The sequence below is a fragment of the Durio zibethinus genome, chromosome 16 (assembly GCF_047325235.1).
Source record: "Durio zibethinus cultivar Kanyao isolate XHJ-2024 chromosome 16, ASM4732523v1, whole genome shotgun sequence".
Lineage (NCBI taxonomy): Eukaryota > Viridiplantae > Streptophyta > Magnoliopsida > Malvales > Malvaceae > Durio > Durio zibethinus.
Genome location: NC_143177.1, coordinates 22,032,131 through 22,046,901, shown reverse-complemented (window position 1 = coordinate 22,046,901; position 14,771 = coordinate 22,032,131). Strand labels below are relative to the sequence as shown.

The 14,771-nt window shown below is 28.1% G+C and overlaps 1 protein-coding gene and 1 pseudogene across 2 annotated transcripts in view; one reads left to right on the top strand and one right to left on the bottom strand.

The window, feature by feature from the left end:
• The first annotated feature begins 219 nt into the window (after positions 1-219).
• LOC149514440 (uncharacterized) lies at positions 220-1,065 on the top strand. The gene is made up of 2 exons (XM_089744975.1): positions 220-333; positions 445-1,065. The coding sequence occupies exons 1-2, from the start codon at positions 220-222 to the stop codon at positions 1,018-1,020; spliced, it is 690 nt and encodes a 229-aa protein (XP_089601101.1). The 3' UTR covers positions 1,021-1,065.
• Positions 1,066-3,422: 2,357 nt separating this feature from the next.
• LOC111298675 (uncharacterized) overlaps positions 3,423-14,771 on the bottom strand; it is a 51,834-nt pseudogene continuing 40,485 nt past the window's right edge. Inside the window, exons 2-5 of the transcript XR_016328450.1 lie at positions 5,307-5,483; positions 4,992-5,168; positions 4,638-4,854; positions 3,423-4,568 (exon numbers count right to left, since the gene is read on the bottom strand). The product of XR_016328450.1 is annotated as an uncharacterized LOC111298675 (transcript). The remainder of the gene's footprint in view (positions 4,569-4,637; positions 4,855-4,991; positions 5,169-5,306; positions 5,484-14,771) is intronic.

Below are 14,771 nucleotides of genomic sequence, written 5' to 3'. Positions count from 1 at the left end.
TCCAATACAGAAGATTGATGGAATTTGCATCATTTGTTTGCTCTATATTTCATAGAAGGGTTTTTTTTTTTTTTTTTTTTTATGTAGAAAAAATCATAGGACCAGCAATAAACAACAACAAAGGCTCTTCCATGCCTACAAAAGCCTTTGTAGCCTTTGGGCTCTCTTCAACCTTGAAAAAGCTAAAAAAGGTCTAGGAATGAAAAAAGCAAGAAGAAGATGGCTCTTCGATACTCCTCTTTGGCACTTCTGTTTCAATTTTTAATTTTGATGCTAATATACAATTTCTATTCCAAGCATTTTATTGGGACAATAAAAAAATTTTCTGTTCTAGTATAAAGTCTGTGTTTGTCCTTTATATATCTAACTCATAACTATTTTAAATTTTTACACGGTATGGTTCTCGTATATGTGCTGTGAAAAGATATGAGGGAAAAACAACAGGATACTTGTCATGGCCAAAATTCTCTATCGGGCTCCGGAGATACTGATATTATGAAGAGGAAAGATTCACCTCAATTGCTTTTCCAACTTGTTAAGGAGCTCGATAATAAATATGTCTTACTCCCATTGAACTTCCATAAAAATAGGTATGCAGTTAAAGGAAATCCTTCTCTTCAGTTGCCTTCCGAACTTGTCAAGGAATTCGAGAATAAATACTCTAGTATTACCTTTCAAAAGAATGAAGATGCCATCCAAAGAAATCTTTTTCCTCAGTTGCCTTCCCAACTTGTTAAAGAGTTGGAGAATCAATATTCTAGTATTACCTTTCAAAAAAATAAGAATGTCATCGAGAGAAATCCTTCTTATCAATTACCTTCTCAACTCATCAAGGAACTCGAGGATAAATATTCTAGTATTCCCTTTCACAAAAATACAATTGTTAAGAAAAATCCTTCTCAATTGCCTTCCCAACAACTTGTTAATGAGCTTGAGGATATATATTCTAGTATTAGGGATGGAGTGGAGGGAGCACATTCTCCTCAATTGTCTTCAAAAATCATGAAGGAGTTTGATTAGAAGTATTCCCATGTGCTGTAGGACAAAAATTCAAAGAACTCGGGGTAAAAGATTCTATGCATGTTTAAGATGTTGTTGCCCTGCTTGATCCACCAAAAGTTCATCGTCATCTTCTTGTGTTATAGAACTTCATGGCTATGTTAATTTGTATCTTTTTATTTTCTCTGAACTTTGTGTCTTTTAAATATGAATATATGTATCCCCATTTGTTCTGGACTGTACCAATCTACATGTTTTATGTAAAATCTTGTTTTGTTACATTTTTTTTTTCATTTTCATCTCTCTAAATAACTAAATATAAAAATACTCTTTTTGGTAAAGAAGTTTAAGATGAGAAGAGATTTTTCTATTTTAAAAATAGAACAGATTATAAGTTTTATTAGATTTACATATTGTTCACAAAAAATATTGTTAACAATAAAATTTAAACTTTTATAAATAAATTCAAACTTATTAACTCAGCCAACCTTCGTTGTCAACATATGACAATATTGCTCAGCCATGTTGCATTTCAAATCAGCCCATGTATCCTTTCAACACAGCCCATGTATTGGCAGAAATAAAATAAAGTCGGGATCACTGGAATTAAAACTAGCTAGGATTATAAGTCTGTAAACCTCTACACTACTGGACAAATCACAAAAGTTAATATATAATTAGACCAAATCTAGGTTGTTAGCTTTAATTTCATGAAACCTTCTAAAAATCGGGTCCGTGGGCAGGCAAAAAGAGTGAAATCAAGAGAAGATAGCACGCCAATTAGACCATCTTATTTATCATGAGATTTTTCAAAGCACGAAGGGTTAGGTTTGGTTCAAGGAAAATTTGAGAAAAAAATGGATTCTATGGATTGTATTTTTTTTAGTTGTTATACCATGATTTATAACTGAATAAAGTTGACCATAATTCTCACCAAGTTAATACAGACCTGATCGTCAAATCACTCATTCAAGGTGGTCGACATCGGGCTGCTTGCTCGCCACAGGTATTGGCTTATACGAGCCGCTCTCTTGCCAGGTGTTTGTTTAACTATCTCCACTAACATCATGTTAGTGGGTCATCTAACGATAGACCCCCTAACCTCACATCATTAAATGCCACGAACCACTACTCAAGTGAATTTTCATCAACTTCACACAAATTTTCTAGCAACTGTTAATTGCTTACTTCTCATCATCACAGAATATCCAAGAACACTATTCTGAATTTTTTTTGTAACTTCCTCCTTAATCCTTTACAACCTTCTTACCTTAATCTCCTTCGTCTAATTGTCTTAAGCGTCAGAGCATACCTTGGAAATCAAGGTTCAACGCTTCTTAACGTGCTTTCTTTTCTGTAGGTCCAACTCCTTCCCAGCTCCCCCATCTAAGTAAGTTCCACGTCACTATTATCGAAACACCCTGAACACTCGTTTTTGGTGAGAGTGATGGGGAAAAAAAATTTATTGAGGAAAATGAGGGTGAAAATCTAAAATAAATATTTTCTCTCACTTTAATGTAAAAAATAAAGAGAGAAAACGGGAGAAAAAAATCGGGACATCGCCTTTTTTGCAAGCAGCTCTCTTAAAATCAAGATCAAAGATCAAGTTCAATCCTAGTAGAGATTGAAGGTGGTGGACGGTTGAGAGTTGGACCTGCGGTCAAAGGCTAGAATCTGGACTCCAAACTACCTTTTACATTTTCCATCCAAAGAGAAAATTAAAGGAAATTTTAAGGGTTTTGAATGATTTCTAATTTTAAATAACAAGTAAAATTTATATGAATAATTGAATGATCTGATAATAAAATATTAGATTATTAATTTTAATGATCAAATTTTAAATTTTAATAATTTTAAATATATAAAAAAAATTATTTGGCAAAGATAATGTTGAAGTTTGGCTAAAGAAATCAAAAATGAAGTTTTTAATTTTCTATGAAATGGAATTTTGTAAAATATAATTAATAAGCCAAAATTAATGATTGTAATTTATAAGTTTATATGGGTTTTAGTTTAGAATAGTCCTCTCCCAAGCAAAATTAAAAAAAAAAATTAGATTAATAAATTTTCATCTTTAATTAATTAAGATTAAGAACCAACGTCACTTAAGTTGGAACCATATCTGGGCAAAAAAATGGATAAAAACACTTTCCTTCTTATCTTTTCTGTGAATCAAACAAGACAAAAAAATGATTTTTCTTTCTTTTCATTTTTTTCTTAAATGTTGCTTTCAATTTTCCAAGATCCAAACATGCAAGATAGAAGGAGAAGTGATTAAACATAGCCTTTGTCCTTCCGGCAAGGTTAATTATTGACATTATCACGCTCTTAACCAAAATAATTTGGATTATTCAAGTGCAGGCTCGCCACTGTTTCAAGTTGTTACCCGCCAGGTGTTTGCTATTTTGTCCGTTCAATTTTTTTCCTTTTTTCTGTGGCTACTTGGGCATTAAGATGCATAATCTATTGCATAATTTCTTAATACAGATACAAGCTAAGAGGATAAAGCATGAATAGAAGCAACATGAAAGCAAACAAACAAGACACAGACACAGACACAGACACAGACACGGGTAGGTGGTGAATAGTGACTAGGAGTTGGTAGATGGGCGGCAGAAGCATAATGAGAGTACATCTAATAGAGTCCCATTACCAAATACAACAGTTCTTAATCAATTACATGGCAGCGATAGGTGAGGGCTGAATCCAAACCATATTTCCTTCAGCAAATACATGGCAAATAGAGTTTCCTTGCTTAATACCAAGCATGCGGAAAGAGATGTGGTCAGAGCTCCAACCAGATGTATCCATATGGCAAACAACAACAGCGTCCACTTTATCTCCACTGTCACCAACTAGTGAGAGTTTGAATGCTTTGGTCTCGCTGGCATCAAAATGGCAGAAGTAAATTGCATAAAGGTATGGCAAGGGATGACATGCCACTTTCTTCGCAGATTGAATCTCTCGAGGGGGTTCCAAAACTGTGTAATTCTGCAATGTTGGCGTTGTTATCGTAGGGTGGCTTGTGGTTATGAACTTGAAGTCAACCTCGGGTCCAAATGCTTTCCTTAAGAAACCAAGCAAGGATTCTAAAGAGGTAGCGCAGATTTTGGTCTCCCCTTGGGCTGCTTCAAGTTCACATTTTCTCAGTGTTTCTCGAACGACCTTGCCTTTTGGGAAGTCTGGAGAAACTGAGAAGAGCTGGAGGATGGTGGGGGCTTGCGATGATGAAAAAGGGATGGTATCAGCTACTTCTTTAGGCAAGAAAGGAGGATAAAGAGAGTGGTCTTTGATGGGAAAGAAGAGGGGCAATTTCTTCCCTACGTAGAAACCACGTAGTTCATCTATGGTGAACAAGCCTATCTCTGCGCTTTCAGCGTGGTTATGCCCGTGATGCTGTTCCATGTTGTGATCCTTCATGATTTTGGACGATGGTTGACCAGGAGGTTTTGTTTCCTCAAATTGATCATTAACATTTTTGTGAAAATAAATCCATGAATATTTTTCTCCCAAATCCTTCACTGCATCGCCTGGTGCATAACTATACACACAAATTTCAAAGAGCCAATAACGTTAGTTACAATATAAATTAAAAAAGTATATATTAAACATTACTTTGGTTCATGTCAATAATCAACAATATGATACTTTCAGATCATCTATAGTGAACAGGCCTACCTCCGCATTTTCAGCGTGGTTATGCCCGTGATGCTGCTCCATGTTGTGATCCTTCATGATTTTGGAAGATGGTTGATCAGGAGATTTTGTTTCCTCAAATTGCTCATTAACATTTTTGTGAAAATAAATCCATGAATATTTTTCTTCCAAATCCTTCACTGCATCGCCTGGTGCATACTATACACACCAATTTCAAAGAGCCAATAGCGTTAGTTACAATATAAATTAAAAAAGTATATATTAAACATTACTTTGGTTCATGTCAATAATCAACAATATGATACTTTCAGATCATCTATGGTGAACAAGCCTACCTCTGCGCTTTCAACGTGGTTATGCCCATGATGCTGTTCCATGTTGTGATCCTTCATGATTTTGGAAGATGGTTGATCAGGAGATTTCGTTTCCTCAAATTGATCATTAACATTTTTGTGAAAATAAATCCAAGAATATTTTTCTTCCAAATCCTTCACTGCATCGCCTGGTGCATACTATACACACAAATTTCCAAGAGCCAATAGCGTTAGTTACAATATAAATTAAAAAATATATATATTAAACATTACTTTGGTTCATGTCAATAATCAACAATATGATACTTTCAGATCATCTATGGTGAACAAGCCTACCTCTGCGCTTCCAACGTGGTTATGCCCATGATGCTGTTCCTTGTTGTGATCCTTAATGATTTTGGAAGATGGTTGATCAGGAGATTTCGTTTCCTCAAATTGATCATTAACATTTTTGTGAAAATAAATCCAAGAATATTTTTCTTACAAATCCTTCACTGCATCGCCTGGTGCATACTATACATACAAAATTCAAAGAGTCAATAGCGTTAGTTACAATAAAAATTATATATGTATTAAATATAACTTTGATTCATGTCAATAATCAACGATATGATACTTTGGTGAGAAACTAAAAATTACCGTTAAAAGCACAATACAAAATAGAAGAATAGGATAAGTGAACCGAAGCACCATCTCCTTTGATTTTTTTTTTTCTCTTTAGGTGTTTGCTTCCTAGAATTTGTATTGGTTTCCGGGGCACATAATATTAATTTATAGGCTAGAAAATTGTCTTTTAGTAGCAGGGGGAAAGGCTTTAATTATGGCTCTTTGTGGGAGATTTATTTTCTGTTCTCACTACCACTCTAATTCATTGCTCTCATTTGTTTCAAAATTTCAATTGTTTCTTCGTATATTTGCGCGTGTGTATATTTTATCAATGTGTGAGAATAAATAAATAAATATATATATAACTGATATAAACAAATGAATTTATAGTTTAACTCAATTAATTAATATAATAACTTTGAAGATGTGATATTCAGTAAATATGATATTCAAATCGCAATATCAATAATTTTTTTCTTATTCTTAAATTATGATTTTTTTTTATTTGAACAATTTGATACAAGAAAATAATGTGTGGGCTAGTTTTTATATTGAAAATATATATATTTTTTATTTGAGAAAAAAACACACGCAGATATAGTTAAACCAAATGTTTTAAGTACACTAAGTTTTCATATTTGTTTCACAAAAAGTACAAGGAAGAAAATTGCTCTGAGACACAAAATAATTGTAAACATTTTCCTTAAAATATTTTAATATAAAAAAAGTTAATATCATGAATGACATTTAAATTATAATAAAATAAATTTATAATTTAAATATCACATTAAATATTTTAAAATTTTGTTACTATACTAAAAAATTTAAGTACTATACTAAACATTTTACTATAATTTAAAGATTATTCATGACATTAATTTTAAAAAATAATGTAAATGCTTATCATGATAAGTAAAAAATATTACATTTTAATTTATTTTCTTCATTAATTATATGATAGCAAGTTTTGTGAAATAAACCTCTTGGGGAAAACTTCTGTCATTGGCAAGGTTTAGGTACTTAAAAATAAATATTTAAATAAATAAAGAAATGCTTAAATGTTTCATTAAATAAATTTACCAACATATAGGTCCAACTCCAGATGACAAAGTCCATGTGCCAAATAACCTTGTCTGGTGTAGTACTCAAGTGGCTCTGTCTAGCTTTATTAGGAAAATGGAGAGAATTAGGGTAAGCCTGAGATTTGATTCACATTTGGTCAGTTTGCTTTTGGTTAGAAATAATGAAGAAGAATCTAAAAATCAAGATGAAAAGGATTGTAATGCGGAACAAATTAATCATTAGAAATTCTAGTGATGAATGACATTTTTTTTAAGGGTAACATAAATAAATAGTCATTACTTTAGAGGTCTTTTTAAAATGATCACTTAAGTATTAATTTTTTTAATTTAATCATTTAAATTTGAGTAAATTTTTTTTTTTTTACTCAACTATTAATGACTAACAGCATGCTAATTTCATAAAGCCATGTCAGTTGTTAAAGTGCTACGTAACACTATCATCTCATCTAACAAGCCACACATTACTAGTGTGTCATTATAAATTTTGAAAAAATTAAATAAATTTCAATTACTTAACTTTTTAAAAATTTTTATTTTGATTACTTAACTTTGGAAATTTATAATTTGATTACTAACAATCACACCTCAATGTTTATAAGAAAATAGTAATAAGCATTGATGTTTTTATTTCATTGAATTAGATTATAAATTTTTTATTTTATTATAGTTATATCATTTAAATTTGAAAAATAGATTAATATTATCCAAAACCAAAATAATTAAAATAACATTACTTCAAATTTTTATGATTCAGTCCATTTAAATAAATTCATATAAGTATTTCATACTTCATAATGTCAAAATTGTAATTATAATAAAAATTTATAAATTTAATTTCATGCAATAAAATATTAAAAGAAATATAGATAATATAAATTTATTGTAATTAAAACCTTAACATTATGAAATATGAAATTTACTAATATTTTAGTCTTCATTGTCAATGATGCATTATCCTTGTGAATTTATAATGAGTTAATCACCAATGTTTTATGAAATTTAATATAATAAATTATTTTATTATTTATGTTACCTATTGAAATATATTAGGATAATACTCAAATAAGTCATTGAATTTTATAAAAAAATAAAAATAAACATTCAATATTTTTATTATATGAAATTAAATTATAAACTTTATTTTATTATAATTATACCATTCAAAATTGAAAAATAAAAGAATATTAATCAATTATCCAATTCACTAAAATATTATTATTTCAAATATTTATTTTTTAGTTAATCCAAATAAATTTAAGTAACTATTTTAATTTTTTACATTTTGATCACCATTGTTTGTGAAATTATTAATATTTAGATGTCACTCCTAATAAAACTTTATAACAATTTAGTCACCAATGATTTGTGAAATTAAATATGGTAAATTATTTTTATTTTATTTTGTTATTTATACTTCTTTTAATATTTTATTACATGAAATTAAAACTAAATATGGATATTATGAAGTATGAAATACTTAGTTGAGTTTATTTGGGTGAGCTGAATGACAAAGATGTGAAATAACACTATTTTAATAATTTTTACAAGTGGATAATATTCTTTTATTTTTCAAATTTAAATCTAAAACACAAGAAGAATAGGATACTAATGGAGAAGAAATTAATCACTAGAAATACTAGTGATGAACGACAGTTTTTTTTTTTTTAAAAGTGACAAATTGTTATTAATTGAAAATAATCACTCTATTTCTTATTGAATTGAGTTAAATTTTAAATTTTTAAAAATAAAATTTTGAAATCTATCCTTCTCTTACTTGTTTAGATTTGTTTATTTATTTTTTAATTTTTAATCATTTCGTAATAATATAGCTTTTTATATCAAAACAAAAAATATTTGTATCAACTTAAATTAATATATGCATACAATTTTAAATTAAGATAATATATTTTTATTTTAAATCATAAAAAAAGTCGATAAACCAAAACTACTCAACCATAAATTCTATTAATTTAAACTTATAAAGTTCTGTTTTATATTAAATTTATAATGTTGTTGATTTATGCTCCCAATGATATTGTTAATGTAAGAATTATATAGTTTTTAAACTTTAAAAAATTAATTTGACAAATTATATTTAAATTTAAATTATATAGATTAGTGGGAGATATGAAATTTGCGTTTGTCAGGTCTACCAAAACAGGGAAAAATCTTAGTGGATGATTCCCCTCTCATGTGCCGCTCATAAACAAAAAATCAAAAGAAGGGCAATAATTTATGAACACGTTCGTAAGTTTTTATATTATTAAATAGCCCGTTAGTTTGGAAGGTTGCAAAGCATGAAATGACTCGTGAGTCATAAGTAGTTTTTATCATGTTTTATTGTAATTATAGAATGGGTGATGTCTTATCATGTTACTGTAAGCACTCTTGTTTTTTTTTTTTTAACGTCTTAAAATTTTTATTTTTTATATTTCAAAATTATATTTTAAAATTTTTTATTTTTTAATATTAAAAATTATAAAATTTTAATTCATAAAAAATTAAATGATAATATTAAAGTATATTAAAACTAAAACTTTTTTTAAATTTTGTGAAAATCAATAACATTTTAAAACTTAAAACATAAGAAATAATTTCGGTTTCCATTAATATAAGTTTTTATTATATATATTTGTTTTTTTTTTATTTTTGTCTTTTCTTATTAATTTATTTTTTTCCAAAATAATTATCATAAATTTATTTTTTTGTCAAAAAAATTTATCTATCCAAATGAAATTTATATTTTTTATTAATTTATATTAATATCATGACCAAACAACTTATGAATTTGTGTAGTATTTATTTCGTAATAAATATATATAAAATATAAAAATTATATATCATAATTTATATTAATACATTAAATAAAAAAATTTATTTTTATTAAATTCATATATAATTTTTATTCAAATTTTAAACCAATCATTTTTATCTTTTTTTTATAATTTTTATATTATATTTAAATTTATCATATCTACTTTACATTGTTATATATAATAAAAAGAAAAGAAGAATCATTATTAATTTAGTTCATTACGAGGACAAAAGCTATATTAATAAATGAACACATGACTTTTTGGTATAATAAATTGAGAAATATTTAAACGAAAATTTTTAAGGATACAATAAATTAAAAAAAAAGATTTAAATGAAAAATTTTGGGTGAAGTTTGTAAAATTTTTTATAAAAAAACTATTAAATAAAAATTAAAATAAGAAATCAAATTTAATAAATTGATAAATTGAAAGGTATTGTTATGTTGATGAAATATGCAAAAATATGTAATTTTGGTAAAAGTTTTTACAAAATTTTTATTATTGAAAAAGTATAGATTAAATTCAAATAATAAACGATCTTTTTAAATTTTTTAATTACTAATTTTATATTGAACCCTATTAATATATCATTTAGATTTTTTATTAAATATTTTATTAAATGAATTTTAAGAAAAAAACTTAACAAATTTTATCTAAAAAACTTTTATTTAAATTTTATTTAAATAAATTTGTCTCAAGAAAATTGACTTCTGCTAACATACCAAATATATATATATATATATTTATATGTATGTATATACTATAACCAAACTTGTATGAGATTTGAATAGAAATTTTTATATTTTTTCTTTCGTAAAAAAAAAAAATTAAAAACAATATATATTATATATGATTTTCAATAATTGAGATTTTACTCAACTATGAATCTTATATGAATTTATAAAAACTAAAACTTTTAATAAAAAAGAAAAAAAATCCAATGGGGATGATCTTTTTTTTTTTATATGTGGATGGTCATGAATAATTGCTATATGTCATACATTAATTATTCTTATTTGTTTTCATATAAATTTTGTTAATTTAAAAGATATTTATTTAACTAAATTATGTATACTTATTTTCTTATAAATATAAGATATTATTTAATTTTATAATTACGTTACAATTCAATTATCTTAAATCACTTTCAAATAAATTCAATTCTTAATTTTAAACACTAAACATGAGCTCTATAAACTAGAAATATACTTTAAAAGCACTGATTATTTGATATCCGTAATTTTAGCATTTAATTAAGAAATAATGTATGTATTGAATATATAAATCATATAATACTAAGAATTCAAACCTAAAATAAAAGGCTTAATTAATTGCAAACATATTTTTAATATTTCTTTCTATATAAGTATTAATAACAATCACATATATTTACCAACATAATTTATTATTTCCAAATGTATATTTTAATAACCCACTATAATTACTATAAAGACCCCAATCTATCAAGGGGTCTACACTTAGTTTTTGTTAAAAAATAAAAAAAATTAATTAGAAAATGAAAAGGTTGAAAAAACAAAAAAAGTAGTTGAATTTGGGAAGGACTGAGTTAAGAAAAACCTTAAAATGCTTTAAAAAATGTTGAAAGTATCAAATTTTTTTATATAAAAGCATGAGTTTTTGTCTGATAAAACACAAAAGAGACCTATATCAAAATCATCTCTTTTTCTTTTTTTTTTTTTAGAAAGTTTGTAATGTTAAATGATCCAATGGTGAAGCATCTACAAGTGAAACAATAGGTTTTTTCATACTCTTGAGGTGAGGGAATTTTCTTAATTTTTTGCCAAAGTATTGGAGTCAATTAAAGATAATTTTTAATAATTAGTTATTTGGTAATTTTTAAGGCTTATTGAATAACACGAAATTGAGCTGGTACCATCTTTTGATGGGCGTTGTGAGGGTGTTATAATCTTTCTCACATGTAATTGTACTTTCAAACTTAGTTTTGGTTCTTCAAACATTGAATTTACCTTTTAGAGATACTTAAGTCGAATTTAGGATTTTTTTTTAAAATGAACAAATTCAGTTAGGTGGTCAATCATATCTAAACAAAAATGATTAGTGGTGACTCTTCATATCAATGTCTAGTAATAAATCTTCGGATCTAGACGTTATGACAGTTTGACAATTCCACTAGGAAACAACCGAGAGTCAATCCAGCAAATAAATTCATGTTATCCAAAAAGCCTAATAAAATTGAATTCTTTGTAAGGATTTTTTTTCCTTTTCCATTCATTTTATTTATTTATGTTGCTAACTATGTTATTCATATACATAAGATGAGCTCTATACTTGAGCTCCATCCCTCTATGAGGAAGTAAAGTACCTATGCTTTCGTAAGGTTTTAATGCCTCTGCAGTGACTAGCGAAATACTCACACTCAAATTGAATCATTTTCGTTGGTAGCCTGTAATGGGTAAAGATTGAAATGCCTTGCTAATATTTGATTAATAATTATGTAAAGAACAATTTGAGAACCTTTAGTAGTAATATCACTTAACCCTGCATGTAGTTCACATCTAAGAAGCCAGCCTTAGGATAGAGCCATTCCTATCCAATGATAGATGTAAATAAAGTTAGGACACAATAAGAAATAATTTGTGATCTAACTATTTTGTTTGCTTGATTTTGTGCACCTGCAACATTTTCATTTCATTATATGCATCATTATCATATCATTTCATTTCGTGCATCATTATCATTTCATTCTATGCATCATCTCATACCTACATATATGAAAATACACATTTCATTTATGCATCAATATATCATGCATAAAGCATAACATTTCTAATCATAATTATGGTGTTAAAAGTTCAATGATAGCTCTACCAAGTAAGAACCCTACTCACCAATACAAGACAAGGGCTCGAGTCAGACAAATGGAATAAAAAAATTTCAACCGCCTTGAAAGGATAGAGAAAGCTCAAAAAAAGCTTGAAGGGGAATTAAACAAGATTCTAGAGGCCTTAAACAAGTTAAACAAAAGGAAAACTATAGAAGAAAGTATTAGCTAACAAGACCATCCATCACAAGAGATGGATGACCCATTGTACCCTCTTGGTATTGGGCCACATCAAGCTTAACCCGTATAAGGTCCACTACCACAGCAGTTCACCCATCCTGTAAGGTACATATATCTTGAAATACCATCAGTCTCAAATCCATCACAATACTAGAGCTACATAAATCCTATCTTTACTGAGAAAGTAGTAGAACTAATATCAGTTCCTAATTTGGATGATCCAAAAGATAAAGAAAAATTAAAGCCTAAGGAGAAAAAAACTTTAGAAGCCTCAAAAATTGAACAGAAGATGAACCTGTTAGAAGAAAGGTTACAGGCCATAGAGGGTATTGGTTTTTATGGTTTAGTGGATGCTGCTGGATTTTATTTAGTCCCAAATGTGGTTATTCTTCTAAAATTCAATGTTTTAGAGTTTGAAAAATATGATGGTACAAAGTGTCCGAAAATTCACATTATTATGTACTGTAAAAAAATGATTGCTCATGCTCATAATAAGAAGCTATTGATGCAAGTATTCTAAGATAGCCTCACTGGCTCTGCTGCTAGGTGGTATATCCAATTGGATAAGACTCGTATTCATTCTTGAAGTGATATGACCCATGACTTCATCAATCAATATTGATATATTATAGATTTAGCCTCTAATCGTCTTTCTTTGTAGAATATGAAAAAAAAGTGACTGAATCATTCAAAGAATACACCCAAAGGTTGAGGGATATGGCTACTCAGGTGCAACCCCTTTGATTGAGAAAAAAACCATAATATTTTTTGTCAGTACTTTGAAATCTTTCTATTATGAAAAAATGATAAGGAATGCAATAAAAAATTTTGTTGACATGGTAATCTCAAGCGAAATCATTGAAAATACCATTAAAAATGGTAAGTTGAAAGGAGAGAAAACTAAGAAAGCACAAGGGAAGAAAGAGACCAAAACTTAAGTTGTGAGTTTTGACAAACAGTTTAGGGGATATCAATCCTATCCATAAGGTTACTCTCCATATTATCCAGCTATGAATAATACTTTATCCTACTCATATCAGCCCATACGACAATCATCTTACCCATCAACATACCAACATATTTTTAGCCCCCAAGCTTCCACATACAACCTTAACATTCAACCTCCCGCAAGACTTCAAATTCATCATGTTAGCCTAGCAAGTAGTTTATGAGAACAATGAATTACGCGAGAAAAATTCGTATTTGATCAAATCCCCATGACTTATACGGAGTTATACCGAGAGCTCTATAACAATCACTTAATTACCCCTAACCGTGTGGAGCCACTTAAGCCACCCTATCCTAAATGGTATGATCTTACAGCTTATTATGACTACCACTATAAAATTACTGGCCATTCCACTTAAAATTGTACTACGCTAAAGCCTAAGGTGTAACGATTGATCAAAGATGAAATGATAAGTTTTGATCAAAGAGGAACAACAATACCTAATGTTAGCGATAATCCGTTACCTAATCACAATGTCAATGCTCTGAGTGAGAATCAAGAACATGTTGATTCGAAAAGGCCTTGAGAGTTACAGTGAATCAGAGGACGAGATATCAATAAAGATCTTTCACCTAATTGCACATGGGCACAATGTTAGAGAATGATGATAAAGCTGGTTGAAAGTTTCTTATCATTTTAGGATTTTTTTTTAGAGTAATGTTAGAATTTTTTTTATGCACTAGGATTTTATTTGTTATCATTTTAATAAAAGGTAAGTTGATGTATTTCATTACATTTTCTCAATCATTCATTACTATTTCATGTTTTTTTTTCATGTCCTTTTGTTCTAATTCTCAAATTTCACATGATGAATGTTTAGATAAGGATAACAATAATTCTAAGATTTAATTTTGAGAACTCATTCACATTGATCTGAGGAGACTATTTGAGCAAAAGAAGCTAGCTACTAGCAGATGTGAAATATGTATGTCATGAAGATGTACAGTCTGTTATAAAGATCCATGAACTTGTTTAATAAATGATCTTCAAAGAAAGCATTCACATTTGAGATGAAAAATGGCCTTTTTTTTTACCATTTGAAAAACTATTTATTACTACCCTTTTGAGCTTGCTATGATTTCTTTTTCTAAAAGAACCTTGACCAAGGATCACCTTCCATACTGAGGGATAATTTTTGAGAAAGAAAATAGTCTAAAGATAAAAAAAAAAAGGTCTAAAAAAAAAAAAGAGAACAAAGAAAAATATCACACCTGATTTAGGGTAAAGTAATGTGAATTTTTTTAT